General features: G+C 48.4%; 2 gene segments (V, D, J or C); both read left to right on the plus strand.

Moving 5' to 3' along the window:
* The first annotated feature begins 2425 nt into the window (after nt 1-2425).
* On the plus strand, nt 2426-2928 carry LOC138806720 (immunoglobulin heavy variable 3-23-like). The segment is given in 2 exon segments: nt 2426-2498; nt 2606-2928. Coding segments are annotated over 2 exon segments (369 nt in total).
* A 4116-nt stretch (nt 2929-7044) lies between these two features.
* Nucleotides 7045-17751, plus strand: part of LOC138806721 (immunoglobulin heavy variable 3-23-like) — a 110208-nt gene continuing 99501 nt past the window's right edge. The window contains 1 exon segment of the V gene segment in view: nt 7045-7117. Coding sequence covers nt 7072-7117 — 46 coding nt within the window.

Genomic DNA, 17751 nt, shown 5'->3' on the forward strand with positions numbered 1-17751 from the left:
AGGGCCTGTTCACCATCTCCAGAGACAACAGTAAAAGCACGCTGTTCCTGCAAATGAGCAGCCTAAGAACCGAGGACACGGCCCTGTATTACTGTGCAAGGCACAGTGATAGGAGCCAGTGGGCACTCAGACACACAGGTGCAGCAGCCTAGGCCAGCAGGTGCTGCACCCCCGTCAGCTGCAGGTGTGATGAGGAGGTGGCCCTGGGGTCTGTAGATGACTAGGTTGGATGGGGTTCTCAGCCACAGTTCTGGATATAGTCACTGCTTGATTCTAGAAGGACTCATGTGTTCTTAATTGTCTGTGTTGTCCACACCTGTCCTTCACACTAAATCCCCTGAAGATGAGGCCTGTATTGAGTCTCTAGACCCCAGGCCCAGTACCGGGACCTGGAGGTCAATGAGGCTGTGGCCCTGGCTCCTGCATGCCTGGGAAGAACTCACTGGTGTCCCCAGGCGGCGTGCCCTGGACTGTCCTGTCCTCCTCTCTATGGACTCTGGCGGGAAGCTCAGGGGATATCTGTAGCTAAGGGCACATGGATGAGTGTAGAAACAGTCGTCACTTGGGATTTCACCTGCATCACCTCACTGTCCTGAGCCTGTGCACATGGGACTGAGGACGGGCTGGGGCCATGTCCTCCTGGAGCACGTGGGCTGTGGAGGTGCAGGGTGGGTGGGAGCTCCTGCGATTGGCCGTCAGGAAGAGATCTAGAACCTCCCACAGAGCCTGCTGCAGACGCTGCCTCTGTGGTGGAATGTCATCCTCTCTAGGCTGTTCCCACTCAGATCCACCCAGGTTGCCAGATAGGAATTAGTGGGGAATTTCATTCCATGCACACAACACCTCCACTGCAGCCTTCAACAGGCTTGGCTTTTAATGAGCGGCATTGATCTGCCAGGGGTATTTCCAGTCCTGGGTCACTCAAAAGCCAGGCCGCCCCGCCTCAGTATCAAGGCTGTGTTTGTGTGAAGGCCTGGAGAAAAGGCTCTTCAGAGACAAGTGAGGAGTGGGGACAATATGGAGGTGGGGACCTGGGTCTAGCGTGGTGACCTTCCTGGCTGACAGATTTCTCACAATGTGCGTGGATGAGAGCAGTGCTCCATGTGCAGTAAGAGCAGAGAGCTCAGGTCATCCCTGCTTCCCAGAACAACGATGCTAATGGTCCTCTCCTGCTGTTGTTACATGTCTCACTGGGAGACACATACAATAGACCCTATGGAGAGATCAAAAGAGTACAGCTCTTCACAAAGACTAAGTCAAAGACCAACAAAGTAAGCACCAGAAAGAGGGTACTGGGAGTGGAGAGCTGAGGGGCAAATGGTAGAAGAATGAAGGAGACAACGTGGAGAATGCAGGCAAGAATACAGTGCCTATGCCACAGAATTGAGAACACTGAGCTAAGGGTGGGTCAAAGGGGAAAGGTGAGGAAGGAATGACTCAGATCCACATGCCTTGTATCCACAAACTGCCTTGTTCAATGATGTCAGCATACATGTCCTAAACACTAATTAGAGAGAGGGAAGAGGAGGTGGAGGGGTTGGCAAGAATGTTGAAAAGGGCAACGTTGATCAAGCCTCAGTGTGTTCATAAACTGCCTCACTGAACAGCAAAACCGTTATAGAGCAACTTTTTTATTTTGTTTTTATTTAATTTAAAAAATTGTTTTGTTGATGTACAGAGCGGTTACAGTTACATGAATTAGGTACTATCAGTGCAGTTCTTTTTTTTAGGGGGGGGGTTGGGGGAGGGGTCCAGTTGTGGGGCCTGAACTCTGGGCCTGGGCGCTGTCCCTCAGCTCTTCAGCTCAAGGCTAGCGCTCTACCACTTGAGCCACAGCGCCACTTCCAGGTTTATTTCTCTTTGCTTATGTGGTGCTGGGGAATCGAACCCAGGGCCTCAGGCATGCAAGGCAAGCGCTCTACCACTGAGCCACCTTCCCAGTCCTCAGTGCAGTTCTTTATGAACCATTTTCCCCTTCTGTTGCTCTCTCCCAATCCTTCCCTCCTGTCCCCACCCATAAGATTTCCAGTTCATTTTCCACAGTGTCTGGTGACTATCACTGTGATATTTATTCATCCTGTCCAGATTTTATGTGACTCCATTCCTTTCTCAAATACAAACAATTAGTAAACAATACAAAAGGAAATGGGAAAATGTTTTTTAAAAAGCAAATGGCTCAGCAATCTTGACTAATGGAAGCAGAGTTAAACTTCTGTAAAGAAGTTCATATTCAATCTGGTTGGAGAAATTTCACATTTTATACACTCAACTAACAAACTCTCTCTTCCATCTGCATCTCCTCTATGGGCTGTCCTCCAGAGACTTCTGCCCCAGAGCTGCTTTATAGCAGAGGACATGCAAATAGGACGTACCTCTGCCCATGAAAACCAGCCCATCCCTGACCTGAGCTCTGTGAGCTGATTCCACCAGTGACTGAGCACAGACCACCACCATGGAGCTGGGGCTGCGCTGGGTTCTCCTTGTTGCTCTGTTGAAAGGTGATGATTTATGGGGAGCAGGGGACATTGAGTGTGCAAATGGACACTAGTGGGAGGAACAGTGGATGTGTGTAACCATTGCTGACCAGGATTCTCTGTGTTTGCAGGTGTGCAGTGTGAGGTGCAGCTGGTGGGGTCTGGAGGAGGCTTGGTGCAGCCTGGGGGGTCCCTGAGACTCTCCTGTGCAGCCTCCGGATTCACCTTCAGTAGCTATGTCATGCACTGGGTCCGCCAGGCTCCAGGGAAGAGGCCTGAGTGGCTCTCATACATCTATGGTAGTAGCACCAACTACGCAGACTCCGTGAAGGGCCGCTTCACCATCTCCACAGACAACAGCAAGAGCACAGTTTACCTGCAGATGAACAGCCTGAGAGTGGAGGACACGGCCGTCTATTACTGTGCTAGACACACAGTGCAGGAAATCCAGTGAGGGCCAGACACAAACCTCCCTGCAGGGCACTCAGCACCAGCAGGGGGCGCTGGGCACAGCTTGGAGCCGGGTCAGCTCAGGAGCAGCTGCACACAGAGCCCAGTGCTGCTCTCCTGCTGTCTGCCCTGCCTCTGTGTCCACAGTGTGACAGCATCTCTCCTGAGTTCATGACCCGCACTCCTCTGTCATGTCTCCAGTCCTCTGCTGGGAATTTAAGAATGAACAGATTATCCCGGTGGAAGCAAAAATGGCTCTGCAGTGGTGACCAGTATTTGATCCTGAAGAAGCTCAGGGAGCCTGGTGACCCCATGAGACTCAGGACAAAGATCCCAGGATTCACAGAGTTGGAATTTGTCGTGTGAACAAGAGGGAAACCGCCTGGCATGGTGACTGGTGTCTGTAATCCTAGAGACCTTGGAGGAGGAGAGAAAAATGAGTATTTGTGGAGGCCAAATGGGCAAAACCTTAATGAGAACCCATCTCATCAGTAAGTTACATGTGGCAGCTGTTTCCTGTGATTCCAGCTACACAGGAGGCAAGTGTGGAATCACTGTCTGCACCTGCCCCAGGCAAAACACAGCACAGTACCAGAAAATGTCTAAAATTAGGAAAGTAGGAACATCATTAAAGTAGCATAGCAGGTGTGTGACTAACAAAAGACGTCCTGAGTTCAAAACTGTACGAGGTGGGGGAAGAGACAGAGAGAGAGACCGAAAGAGAGACAGAGACAGACAGAGAGAGAAAGAGTGCACAGCCCATGGACCCATGACTCTTAACAGGCCTCAAATGCTGCCCTCCTCCCTCCACCTGTAGCACTGCTCAGGGGTTCAGAACTGACCTGACAGAATTGCTCCATTCATTCACTTTCTGACCTAAAAGAATTGCTCCATTCATTTACTTTCTGACTCAGTGATTCACAGCCTCCTTTTCTCTTTGTCTAACCTCCAAATGTACTTGGGGACTCAAATCATAAAACCCAGGGATCGGCCATATCTCTGGAGCTCAGTCCATGGCGCCCTGGGAAATGTTGGTGGACTCCTCAGTGTCCCCTGACCAGGCCCTCTTGTTGTCCACCAGGGAAAGTGGAAGTGGACATGAGGAGTCAGGTTGGACTGGACAGACAACAGGCCATGTGCATGTAGACTGACCTTGCTGGGCCCCGTCTGTCCTGGGGTTTCCTCCATCACGATGGCTCTGGAGTCCTGTGGATGTCCCGTCTGGGATGGAGGCCGGGTCCCTGTGGCTCCGTCATGAGCACTGTCACTGTGCACGCGCATCGTGGGCACGAGGGGCTGGGCCCAGGTGATCTCACAGCAATCTGACTGAGCTCCCTGCATCCCGGACACCCCCTTACCTGCTCAAACAGGTCCTTGTTTATTTCTCCATTACATCCTGATCAGAGAAGAGCAAGCTTCACTTCCTGAACAAGAATGTGTGTGTGCACTCTACAGGCTTTAGGAAGAAGAATTTGGAGTTCTGAAGTTTTCCCCTGGACAATTTTTGTGGATGATGAGACAAATCATTCATCTCACCAGGAGACATCCATTACTCTGTCCATGTGGAGACTGTGGTGTCTTGGGTGCTCATTTGGATGTGAAAACTCATCAGGAGGAGCTGGTATCTCAGAGCTAAACACTAATCATTGTAAAAAGATGAAGAAAGGAAAGATTTCACCAAAACAAAATCATCAATACGTTAGAGCATGTGTCTACTTAGACTATTAGTCATTTAACAATGTATATACATATTGAATAATAACCAGTACCTGCTAACGTATATCGTTTATAATAATAACTAAATTAATTAATTGGTAAACAAATGCATTGGCCCTGCCTCTGCTCTTCCTGCCCCAGCTCTCCTCTGTGTCTCCCCTACTTCTGCTCATCCCCTGACAGTCTCCCAGGGACTTCTCCATGGCTGTGTCTATAGTCATCCTTGACTGTCTGGATCAGATGTTCTGCTTTCCACTGTGAGGTTTACTTAAACATAGAGAGACTTCACTTCAACAAAGCACGGAGAATAACACATTGGGGAAACTGACTTTGCCATGATCTCCAAGATCAGATCTTAGGAAGGCTAGAGATGAAAAACACAAATCCACCCAAGCCTAACAGAAAATGCTGCCAACAAATCTCCCAGAAACATTGAGACATAATGAAACATATATACAGACATTCAGAATTTAAGAATATTAGGAAACACATTTACTATCATGTCAAATGTAACCTGTACCTCAATGTATTGCTAGATTTTAGGCAACTAGCAGCAGCTTAGGCTAGCTACCATCATCCACATGAACATGCCAAGGTGTGTGATGCTATGATATTACAACAATCACAAGGTCACTAATAATAGGAATGTTTCATCTGCACCATAATTCTGTGGGACACTTTATATATCCTGATCATCACTGCCCAAACATTGTTGTGAGATGAGCTGCTCATAGCTACGTGTTCTGAATGGGAAGTTGGCAAGATGCATGGCAAAGGCCATTCTGATGTTTCTCAGATAGGACTTAGGGACAGGGCAGTGGAGCATGGAGCACAGGACATCCTAGGGAGAATGTGGCCGAGGAGGGCTGAGATTAAAGTAAAGGTCCAACAAGAGAAGAACAGATAAAGGAAATAGGAAAAGTGTGGACAATGGAATAGAACTAACCCACAGACTGGGAGAGAGACTGTCATTTGTGATAGATCTAAAGAGAGTTAGATTAAAGGAAATAAACCAACCATAGAAACACCAGTATCACATTATGTCTTATTTCCAATGACTAATATATGTCTAAAACAAACAGAAACTAGCAGACAAGTTGATTTTAGGCGAAGTGAACCCCAAGATAAAGATTCAAATGATTGTTCTTTCTTGTGATTGTTTCTAACACATTTATAAGATGATTTTTTGTTGCTTTGTATTTCCCTCCCCCACAGTATAACCCCTGCTTTCACTGTAATTGATGTTGGTATAATTTGTGGAGGGGAAGGGAAAAAATTGTTTAAATAGGGATACAGGTGGACATGTTGCAACAATGAGATGTACAAGTCGTTATGTCGAAAAACAAACTTTTCAACTTTTGTCTGGGCAAGTGGGGGGCGGGAGAAAAAAGTGGGGAGAATGTGGGAGGAGGAGAATGGAAGGGATGGGAAGTCGAAACAAAGGAGGTGTCAACAATGCTTGATAAGAAACGTACTGATGATCTTGACCATGTAATTGTAACCACTCTGTACAGTGTGTCAACAATGAAAAAAATTGCAAGCAAATAAGGAATTCCATGGTTTTTAAAACAATTTGAAGAACACACAAATACTTTATCGATAGCTACCAAATCAGTGTTTACCTATGAGCACTGTATGTTACATGTAGTGACTCATTGAGGTTATCACAATATACAATACATGGGATACTGTCAGAAATGCAGAGTGCATATGAACCACAAAAACAAACAAGAAAGCCAGACTGTGAAAATGATACAGCAGAGCCCACTGTCAAGCATCTGCCTGCATCTGGCCATCCTGGTTTGTATAGAGAATAAAGTAAATTGTGGCAAAGCCACACCTGATCTCGGCTGAGGAAGGAGGCTCTGCAGAGCTCACAGATGAGCACCATTCTCCTGGAACACACCAGGAACTGTGGGCCCTCCTTGGCTGTGCAGGCCCAGACCAGGCATGGAGCTCATGCCATAGGAGACGCTGCCAGTGTGGAAACAAATTCACCATTGTTTTACACTCTTGCGTGTGCACAAGGAGGTCACAGGCGTGTTGCACTTTGTGTATTGTGTGTGATCAGAAATGCTGACAGAACAATCACCAGGCACAATGGCAGAGTGAGAGGACATGTGTGTCCCTCTGCACCCAGACAGCTCTCAAAGTTCTCATACTCTGCCTCAGGCTCACAAGGAGCTGCAGGTACAGTGTGAACCACAGCACATGGTCAGTGCGTCATAATGTCGCCAAGGTGACCACTGTCACCAAACTCCTCCAGCACAGTCACCTCTGCTCTGGGAGCCCAATCTCTTGACTTCCCCCCAGAGCTGCTTTATAGCAGAGGACATGCAAATAGGACGTCCCTCTGCCCATGAAAACCAGCCCATCCCTGACCTGAGCTCTGTGAGCTGATTCCACCAGTGACTGAGCACAGACCACCACCATGGAGCTGGGGCTGCGCTGGGTTCTCCTTGTTGCTCTGTTGAAAGGTGCTGTATGAGGAGCAAGGGAAACTGAGTGTGCAAATGGACATGAGTGGGAGGAACAGTGGATGTGTGTGACCATTGCTGACCAGGATTCTCTGTGTTTGCAGGTGTGCAGTGTGAGGTGCAGCTGGTGGAGTCTGGGGGAGGCTTGGTGCAGCCTGGGGGGTCCCTGAGACTCTCCTGTGCAGCCTTTGGATTCACCTTCAGTGACTACTTGTAGGGAGCCGAGGCGAGACTCCGCCCACTCCCTTGCAGTTTTGAGGATTACCACTCCAGAAGGTGCTTGGCGGGACGCCTGGGCTGTGCGCGTGCGCGAGCCCGGTAGTGTCCCCAGCCAATCCCATGACACCTGGTGACGGTAAAAGGCAGGCGACCAACAATAGAAAAGACCCGTGTTCGAATTCCCTATATAAGCGGCTGTATTTCGGGTGCACGCTCTCTCGCGCCCAAGCTCTCCTACAACTAAAAGGCTCTCCAATAAAGCGTGATCTGAGAAGACTCCTGGAGTGGTGGTCGTTTTTCCTCGCTGGTCGAGTAGGCGGTCACTACAACTGGTGCTGAAACCCGGGAACGAACCTGGGACGGGACCCGCGCGAGAGGCCGAATTGGAGCCAGAACTCAACACGCGGAGAGGAGACGTTGGTAAACATCCCCCGGTATGCTGTTCACTGTAGATTTAGATATTTATTGGTTGCTTGCATTGCTTCTTCCCTTGTGGCTTGTCTTTTTGATGGTGCGCACTTGCCTCGAGGAGGGAGGGTTTGATTTAATCCAGGAAGGACGCAAAGTACTAACGCAGCATCAGGATAGTCTATCAGAGTCAGTATACAGTAATGGGGAGGAAAAGAGGCCTAAAAGAAAAAGGGAAAAAAGACAGAAGGATCCTAAAGAATTGAAGCGAGAGGGGCTGCAGCCCTCACAAAAGGAGAAGGGTTTTAGGGAGGGGGTCTCAAGGAGACCTCCGTGCCCTTCTTTAAAAGCAAACCGGTTCTCAGCCCTACATGTGGAAGGGCGGGACCAAGAATATAGTAATCTTGTGAGTGACTCAGAGGAAGAAATGTTAGAGGAGGAGGGAGAGCAGCTCGATCCAGCTGATAGTGAAGAGTTAGAAGAGGCTGCAGCGGAGCACGTGGCAGACAGATATGGAGGGTGGCGCCCCCTAGGGGTGGGAGTACCGCAACAGCCAGGGAGAGGAAATGGAGCTGCCCCTCACCCGTCGGCCCCCCCGCCGTGCCCGCCGGCAGGGAAGAGTCACTTTATAAAAGGCAGCACCTGGTCGCCGTTAGCGGCCGCCTTTCCAGTTTTTGAAAATCCCATTACTAATGAGAGAATTCTTGAGCCGGTTTCCTACTTCCAGCTTAAGGATTTAGTTGAGGCAGTCAGGACTTATGGAGTGACGGCCAATTATACCACTGCCTTGCTTCAAAGGCTAACTATTAATGCTATGATTCTGTGGGAGCAAAAACTGTTCAATATTTTCCTGAATTAGTGGCTAAACAGGCAATTTTGATCTGAGAAAAAAAATAAAAATAAAAAATAAATAAATAAAAAAAAAAGCAGGCAATTTTGGGTATAAAGTATTGTTTAATGCATTTTGCAAAAATTCCAGATAAATTAATTATTCCATATACCCGTGAGCAAGTTGAAATTTTAGGTTTTAAGTTTTTCCTTTTTTGTTTTGTGTTGTGTATTCTACTACTGACTAAATGGTTCTAAAATACTGGGCATATCTATGCTAAAATTTTCATCACATCTAATGAGTTTTGTCATTTCAGAATATTTGTTGGTCAATTCTTGATAAGAACCAGGTAAGCTCTACTTATTCTACTTGATCTCCATGTTGCTTTAATTAAAAATAATAAAGGGCTTTTGTGGCAAAGATTTCAGTTCAAAGCCGGCTCGGGCTAAAAAATCCGTAAGACTCCATCTCCCAGCTAAACTCTGCAAGTGGTACTATAACTCAGTGTGGTAGAGTGCTAGCCTTGAGCGGAAGCGCTCAGGGACAGTGCCCAGGCCTTGAGTTCAAATCTTGAATACCAACTGGGACAAGCCATCCCAGCAACGAGCACCTAGACTCAGCCAGTCTAGGGAACAAGGGAACGTGGAAAGGAGTAAGAGGAGATGATGTCACATCAGCTACTTTGTGCCTGCCCTTTCAAAATTAACCTGAGCCGGGAGGTCAGTAGAAGTAAGAAGCCTGCCCATCCAATGTCTATACCTGTCTACCTATTAACTGAACAGGGATTTATATTCTTGCCTTTGTCACCTGAATTCTCTACCTAGTCGCCAGATGTCAGAAGTAACTAGGGACATTTCTACCAACATTTTCAGCCCCAAGTCCTTCCTCTTGCCATTTATTTGCTCTCTAGTATTTTTTTTTTTCCAGCCCCTCAATGCTCATGAGACTTCTCCAGATTTCATCTAAGGACTCACGCAACCAAGGGACAGCTGCTGTTCACTACCTTCTCTGGGAGGAGACCAAATTCCAGCCTTTTACCCCTATTGTCGACGCCCCTTGTCAGCAGGAAGTAGCCAGAGAGAATCCTCGCCCTATTTCATGATTATTAAAAGGCTGGAATGTAAGGTCCGCTCCTGGATGGCGAGCAAGTTGAAATTTTAGCAGCCACAATGGATATGTGGGCAATTCTTGTTTGCTCATTTCCAAATGTAATTGATAATCATTATCCTAAGCATCCTCTGCTTGCCATAGTTAACAAAAATTTAGTGTATTTTCCTGTTGTCACTTCAAAGGAGCCCTTGGCTGATGCTCTGACCATCTTTACAGATGGATCAAAATCTGGACAAGGTGCCTTTTTTGTTCAAGGACACAAACAGCCGGTAGTCTTTAATTTTCGGCCGAATGTCCCACAGGCTGTTGAATGTTTAATTGTGCTTGAAGTTTTTAAAAGATTTGATCAACCTTTTAATTTATTTTCTGATTCATTATATGTTGTAAATGCCGTTGCTTCTCTTGAAGTTGCTGCTTCAGTTAAGCAGGCCAGTACAATTTCTAATGTTTTGTTACAGATTCAATCCCTTATCTTAAACAGAAAACATCCTTTTTATATTGGACATATTCGTGCCCACTCTATGTTACCGGGCCCAATGGCAAAGTGTAATGATTTGGTGGACCAGGCAACTCGGGCTATGGCTCTGGTCGCTGCTGATCCTGTAGAATTGGCAAAAGACTTTCATAGATTGTATCATGTACCTGCTAATACCCTTAGGAAAAGATATAATTTGTCCAGGCATGTGGCAAGAGATATTGTTAAAGCCTGTAAATCTTGTGTTACCTTTCTTCATCCTCCCCATGTGGGGGTAAACCCCAGGGGGTTGAGACCAAATGCCCTATGGCAAATGGATGTTACTCATCTGACGGAATTTGGTAAGTTGAAATATTTACATGTGTCTGTGGACACCTTTTCTGGTGTCATTCATGCCACACCTTTGGCAGGAGAAAAGGTTTCTCACGTCAGAATACACTGCTTAGAAGCTTGGGCAGCTTGGGGAAAGCCCCTTAGACTCAAGACGGATAATGGCCCTGCTTATACTTCCCATGGTTTTCGTGCCTTTTGCGCACAAATGCAGGTTGCCCACACCACTGGATTGCCCTACAATCCTCAAGGACAAGGTATAGTGGAAAGAGCTAATAGAAGCATAAAAGAAATGCTTCAAAAACAAAAAGGGGGAGTTGCTGAGTCCGCGTCCCCCAGGGAAAGACTTTCTCTTGCGCTCTTTACCCTTAATTTTTTAATTCTAAATGACAACGATCAGTCTGCCGCAGATCGGCATATGACAAGAGACTCCATGGATACTAAAGACATGGTTATGTGGAAGGATGTTATTAATAATAAATGGTATGGACCGGATCCGGTAATAACGAGATCCAGGGGAGCTGTTTGTGTTTTTCCACAGAGTCAAGAAGTACCTCACTGGGTGCCAACGAGACTGACCAGGCCAGTGGAGACTGCAGAAGAACCCCATCTTGAAGATGCCATCCACTCGTCTCCTGATACAGCTGATCTTCCTGCTGTTAGCAACAGTGCTAATAGCAATCCCTGTGATAGCTAAACCGATGATGCTGTGGGCTGTCACAATTTACTGACTGGATTGCCTCTGTGGTGTCCTTTGTCAAAGAGCGGGTGGGAGTTGGAATGTTTTTAGCCTGCTGCTTGGGAGGATGCGTGGTCTGCCTATGGTTGGTCTGTCGCCTTCGAGCCCAAACCAGAAGGGACAAGGTTGTTATCTTGCAAGCATTAGCCGCTTTGGAGAGTGGATCCTCACCCCAGATTTGGCTGTCGGCCCTGAGAGGCAGTTAAGCCTTACCATCCTGCATAGCCTTAGCACCCCGAGGGATCAGGGGATCCCATTGCACCGGGACAGGTATGCAATTTGCAATTTGGGACAGGGTGCAAGGCAAGTGCACTGCACTTGAGGAGATGGTTCTCATCTCCTCAAGAAGAGCATGCTGGGTTGCAAGTGGGTTGATGCCCAAGATCCCACCTCTGCAAAAAAGGCATCGGACGGGCCTGGTCATCACTGGGGAAGGCGCCCCTCAGGCGAAGGCCAGTGCAAGGTCCTCTCATTAATGTCTTAGACAGAGGCCCAACCTCTACTCTTACCTGTTGCCATAAAACAAAGAAGGGGGAACTGTAGGGAGCCGAGGCGAGACTCCGCCCACTCCCTTGCAGTTTTGAGGATTACCACTCCAGACGGTGCTTGGCGGGACGCCTGGGCTGTGCGCGTGCGCGAGCCCGGTAGTGTCCCCAGCCAATCCCATGACACCTGGTGACGGTAAAAGGCAGGCGACCAACAATAGAAAAGACCCGTGTTCGAATTCCCTATATAAGCGGCTGTATTTCGGGTGCACGCTCTCTCGCGCCCAAGCTCTCCTACAACTAAAAGGCTCTCCAATAAAGCGTGATCTGAGAAGACTCCTGGAGTGGTGGTCGTTTTTCCTCGCTGGTCGAGTAGGCGGTCACTACAACTACTATATGTACTGGATCCGCCAGGCCCCAGGAAAGGGGCTGGAGTGGGTCGGTTATATTAGAAACAAAGCTAATGGTCACACAACAGAATATGCTGCATCTGTGAAAGGCCGGTTCACTATCTCCAGAGATGATTCCAAAAGCATGACTTACCTGCAAATGAACAGCCTGAAAGTGGAGGACACGGCTGTGTATTACTGTGCCAGAGACACCGTGAGGCAACTTCAGTGGTAGCCCAGACACAAACCTCCTGCACGGGTGCTCAGGAGAAGAGAGCTCAGCACACAGGAAGCACAGGACCATCAGGAGCAGAGAGCTCAGCACACAGGAAGCACAGGACCCTCAGGAGCAGAGAGAGCTCAGCACACAGGAAGCACAGGACAGTCAGGAACAGAGAGCTCAGCACACAGGAAGCCCAGGACCCTCAGGAACAGAGAGCTCAGCACACAGGAAGCACAGGACCTCAGGAGCAGCAGACACAGTCAAAGGCCGGCTGCCTGAGTGTTGGAGCTACATCTCTGATCAACGGTGGTTAAGGATTGCTGTCTAGATTTAGGATCCACCTCTCCTGTGATGTCCACAACACAGCCAGGCCCTGCCTCCATTTTCCTCCCTGGTTAATCATGATGTAAAGGAGTTTCAGCATAGGAGCTCACAGGGCATGTATTACACTGTAGGTGGATTAATCCCGTCTGTTATTCTTTCCACATTCTCCTTATCCCTCTATTTTTCTACAGCGTTTGTGAGCTGCCTTACGCCATCTTCATGCACAGACACAACATATTTTCATATTATTTAATCTTGAACATACATGACCCTCTCCTTCCTCCCAGACATCTCCCAATCATTCTAGTTTGGGGTGTGTCCACTCAGAAGAACAGAGCAAGTGAAGCAGGAAGTGGATATTAAGTTGGGTCCAAATACTTGATACAAATAGAAAATGGAACCTGATGAGGTTGTTGAAGGAGGGAGAGGAGGAGGCGGAGGCCGAAGGAGCTGCGTTTGTCAGGGGACACCATGTGCGGGTATGGAGAGTTATAATGTGGTTCCTTGTACAACCAACACAGGTCAATAACCCTAAATTACAGAGAGTTCTGGATTCTGCTGTGAATTTAAAATGATAACAAACCTCATCCCATGAATGAAACATACACCATCCTTGTGTTGACGGAAGTACTGACGTGGTCAGCAGAATCTCATCCTGAGGAAAGTAGGGTCTCTGCTGAAGCCCCGGTGAAGCCCGGCAGCTGTGCCTGGGATTTCCTGGTAAGCACAGAGCTTGGAATGCACGTGGTGAACAGATTAGAGCCGTGTCACTGACCATGATCCTCACTGGCCTCTCGGCCTTCCAGGCCTGTAGAGCTGGACACATGGAGGACAGAATTTGACCCAACTGACTTTTTAACTAGTTTAGGTTCTCACGCAGTGACACTCATTCTCACTCCTCTCCTTCTCTCTCCACTGGACAATGCACATTGTGGGCGAGGTGCTGTAAAGCGCAGGCTCAGCCTCCTGTGTGGAGTCTGGTGTCAGTGTGGTTCTGGGCTCTGGGAATAGTCAGTGAGAATTCTCAGTCTATACCCAGCATCTCCAGAGAATGACAGCTGGCAGCGGGGCTGTCACAGACGAGTGTGACTCGGGTGCAGACACAGACCTCAGCTGTGGGGCTCCACCCCATGGAGTGGCCTGGTCTCCTGTGGCTCCCAGCTGACCGACTTGGGCCCAGCTCTGGTCCCAGGAGCAGCTGACGGGGCTCACGGCAGCCAGGGCTGTGGGGCGGGGACGGTGACTGCAGCTGTGCGTGGCCACCGCTACCCACCGAACTCTGACCTTTACAGAGATGTGCACTCACATGTTCTAGAGAACTGGGGAAAAGTTATCTTAGTGCTTCATGGAGGCAAAATTACTACAGATGCACCACATGTGCCTGTGCATAAAATAACTACGTATATTACATGTAACATTACTATAGGCGCCGTTGTCCATGCTCCCCTCAATGCTGGGCAATGCTCTCAGCAGGTTTTACTGCTGCAGGGAGAGACCTGAGACCTGAGAACTAGGAGTCCGCGGCTCAGGACGGCGGCAGCACCTTCTCTCTGCTAACTGCCATCCTGCGGGCTGGGAACACCAACTGAGGCAGAGAGGAACCAGGGGTGTTGTTCCCACACCGCTGCCCCAGCAAGAGCTGCTTCCACGGTAGCCACACAGAAGTGCCTGTGCCTCTCAGCAGCGTGACTCCAGGCCTGGTCTCAGCACCTGTGCACAGGTCAGCGGGCCAAGGCCCTGCCTGTGGAGAGGACATTGAAGAGGAACTGCTAGTATGCTTATAACAGCCGCAAGGCCAGAACATCCTGTGCAAATGTGCACATCTGTCTCCAGAGACAGTGAATTACCAGGTCTCTGAAATCTGTCCTCTAAACCTGAGAAGAGTGTGGTGTCGGTCAGCCACAGAGCACTGCACCAGACCCGGGAAAGACCAGTGCTGCACAACTCAGCATGGGGGATGAGCTTAGTACCGCAGCCATAAGAGTCAGAAACCGATCTCAGGACAGAGTTCCATGGTGCCACAGCCACAGAACCTCTCCTGCAGCACAGATTGTCTGTAAAGCCACACATGGCAGAGACAGGACCAACACTGGATGTGGATGTCGTGTCTGATAATCTGCACATGCACTCACACAGGGAAGCAGGAAAAACTGTCATTTCCATCACTGATGAGTCTGTGGGAGCAGAGGACCCTTCTAAGCTCAGGACAGATTCCGTGGTGGCAACATTCTTGCCAAGGCCACAATCCATATGGTGCAAGGCAAAGACCGAGACCTGACCAATGTCCAGTGTGGATGTCGTGTCTGATAATCCCATACACGCACATACAGAGGGAGGAAAGGGTTGGTGACAGTATGGAAAGACCAGAGAAGCCTCTCAGGAAACTGTGAAGTGACCTGGGAGAGCCTAGAAAGGACAGGTTCTTGGGTTTTCACCTCAGCCTGGGGCAAGGAAGGTGAGTTCCCCCTCTGCACACACAGCAGGTCAGAACCGCTCACTGAATGCATGAGAGGGGAGAACCAGCACTCCCTTAATCCATGTCCACCAGTGACACACAGGGAAGGGAGAGAAGTGAACGTGGTGCTGCCAGATCTGACGTTAAAATGTAGACGACACGCTCATTCCTGTGACTGCACTCCTACTCCATATGACAGCAACAGCGTAAAATAAAGACATAAAGGCACAAAGAGATTGCTGGGAACACCTCTTCAGCAACATGAAATAATGCAAAAGAGTAAAGCTTCATCATAAGGATAGTAGTGATAATGTCTCTAAAATGATTTACTGTGCATGGTGTATCATGGAAACAAAGGTCTCAAGGAAACAACAAAACACAAGTCTAGAACCCAATAAAATAATGTTCAAAAACCTGTGTTGACAGTTCCTTTAAAAAATGAAGAAATATTCAAGTACAAGAAAATACACTCAATCTCAATGAAATGCAAATCAATGCCACAGTAGAATATCACCTCACCTAAGTCAGCATAACTGTTATCACAAACATGGAAGAATATAAATGTTGGTCTTCTGGTAGAGTGAGGGGAGGAGTTCTTCTGCTGAGAATGAAAACTCCAAAGTTTTGTGCTGTTTTATGGTGGATTTTTTTAACATTTTTATTTTTAGGAAGAGCCTGAGATTAAAGTAAAGTTCCAACAAGAGAATAACAGATAAAGGAAATTGGATAGTTGTGGACAATGGAATAGAACTAACCCACAGAAAGGAAGAAAGACTGTCGTTTGTGATAAATATAAAGGAAGTTAGCTTAAAGGAAATAAACCAACCATAGAAACACCAGTATCACATTATGTCTAGAAGAAATAGACTGCATAGAACAGAAAAGAAAGTGTTGGTTACTGGACAATAAGGAAGGATGGAGGGAGGATGGGAAGAGGGAGGTTGGAAGTTGGGTACAAAATTGCATGAAATAAGGAATCACATGGTTGGTAAAACAATTTGAAGAACATAAAAATAATTTATTGATAGTGACCAAATCAATGGTTACCTATGAGAAATCTGTTACATGTAGTGACTCATTGAGGTTATGACAATATACAATACATGTGGGGGCTGGGAAGTGGCTCAGAGGTAGAGCGCTTGCCTTGCATGCATGAGGCCCTGGGTTCCATTCCTCAGTACCACATAAGCAAAAAGAAAAAAGCCAGAAGTGTGCTGTGGCTCAAGTGGTAGAGCGCTAGCCTTGAGCAGAAGAGCTGAGGGACAGTGCCCAGGCCCAGAGTTCAGGACCCACGACCAGACCCCCACCAAAAAACATACATGTGATATTGTCACAAATACACAATGCATATGAACCAGAAAAACAAACAGGAAAGCTTGACAGTGAGAAATGATACACCAGAGCCCATTATCAGGTGTCACCATGAACCCTGGCCATCTTGGTGGATGGTCAGAATGAAATAAAGTGCAACTAAGCCACACCTGATTTCGGGTCAGGAAGGAGGCTCTGCAGAGCTCACAGAAGAGCACCATTCTCCTGGAATTCTCCACAGTTCTGAATATGGTCACTGCTTGATTCTAGAAGGACTCATGTGTTCTTAATTGTCTGTGTTGTCCACACCTGTCCTTCACACTAAATCCCCTGCAGACGTGGCCTGTATTCAGTCTCTAGACCCCAGGCCCAGTACCGGGACCTGGAGGTCAATGAGGCTGTGGCCCTGGCTCCTGCATGCCTGGGAAGAACTCACTGGTGTCCCCAGGCTGCGTGCCCTGGACTGTCCTGTCCTCCTCTCTATGGACTCTGGTGGGAAGCTCAGGGGATATCTGTAGCTAAGGGCACATGGATGAGTGTAAAAACAGTCATCACTTGGGATTTCACCTGCATCACCTCATGTCCTGAGCCTGTGCACATGGGACTGAGGACGGGCTGGGGCCAGGTCCTCCTGGAGCACGTGGGCTGTGGAGGTGCAGGGTGGGTGGGAGCTCCTGCGATTGGCCGTCAGGAAGAGATCTAGAACCTCCCGCAGAGCCTGCTGCAGATGCTGCCTCTGTGGTGGAATGTCATCCTCTCTGGGCTGTTCCCACTCAGATCCACCCAGGTTGCCAGAGAGGAATTAGTGAGGAATGTCATTCCATCCACACAACACCTCCACTGCAGCCTTCAACAGGCTTGGTTTTAATGTGCGGCATTGATCTGCCGCGGGTATTTCCAGTCCTGGGTCACTCAAAAGCCAGCTGCCGTGCCTCAGTGTCAAGGCTGTGTTTGTGTGAAGGCCTGGAGAAAAGGCTCCTCAGAGACAAGTGAGGAGTGGGGACAATGTGGCGGTGGGGACCTGGGTCGAGCGTGGCCACCTTCCTGGCTGACAGGTTTCTCACAATGTGCGTGGATGAGAGCAGTGCTCCATGTGCAGTAAGAGCAGAGAGCTCAGGTCATCCCTGCTTCCCAGAACAACGATGCCAATGGTCCTCTCCTGCTGTTGTTACATGTCTCACTGGGAGACACATACAATAGACCCTATGGAGAGATCAAAGAGTACAGCTCTTCACAAAGACTAAGTCAAAGACCAACAAAGTAAGCACCAGAAAGTGGGTACTGGGAGTGGAGAGATGAGGGGCAAATGGTAGAAGAATGAAGGAGACAACGTGGAG

The sequence above is a fragment of the Dipodomys merriami genome, unplaced genomic scaffold (genome assembly GCF_024711535.1).
Source record: "Dipodomys merriami isolate MVZ:Mamm:240054 unplaced genomic scaffold, mDipMer1.0.p SCAF_406, whole genome shotgun sequence".
Classification (NCBI taxonomy): Eukaryota; Metazoa; Chordata; class Mammalia; order Rodentia; family Heteromyidae; genus Dipodomys; species Dipodomys merriami.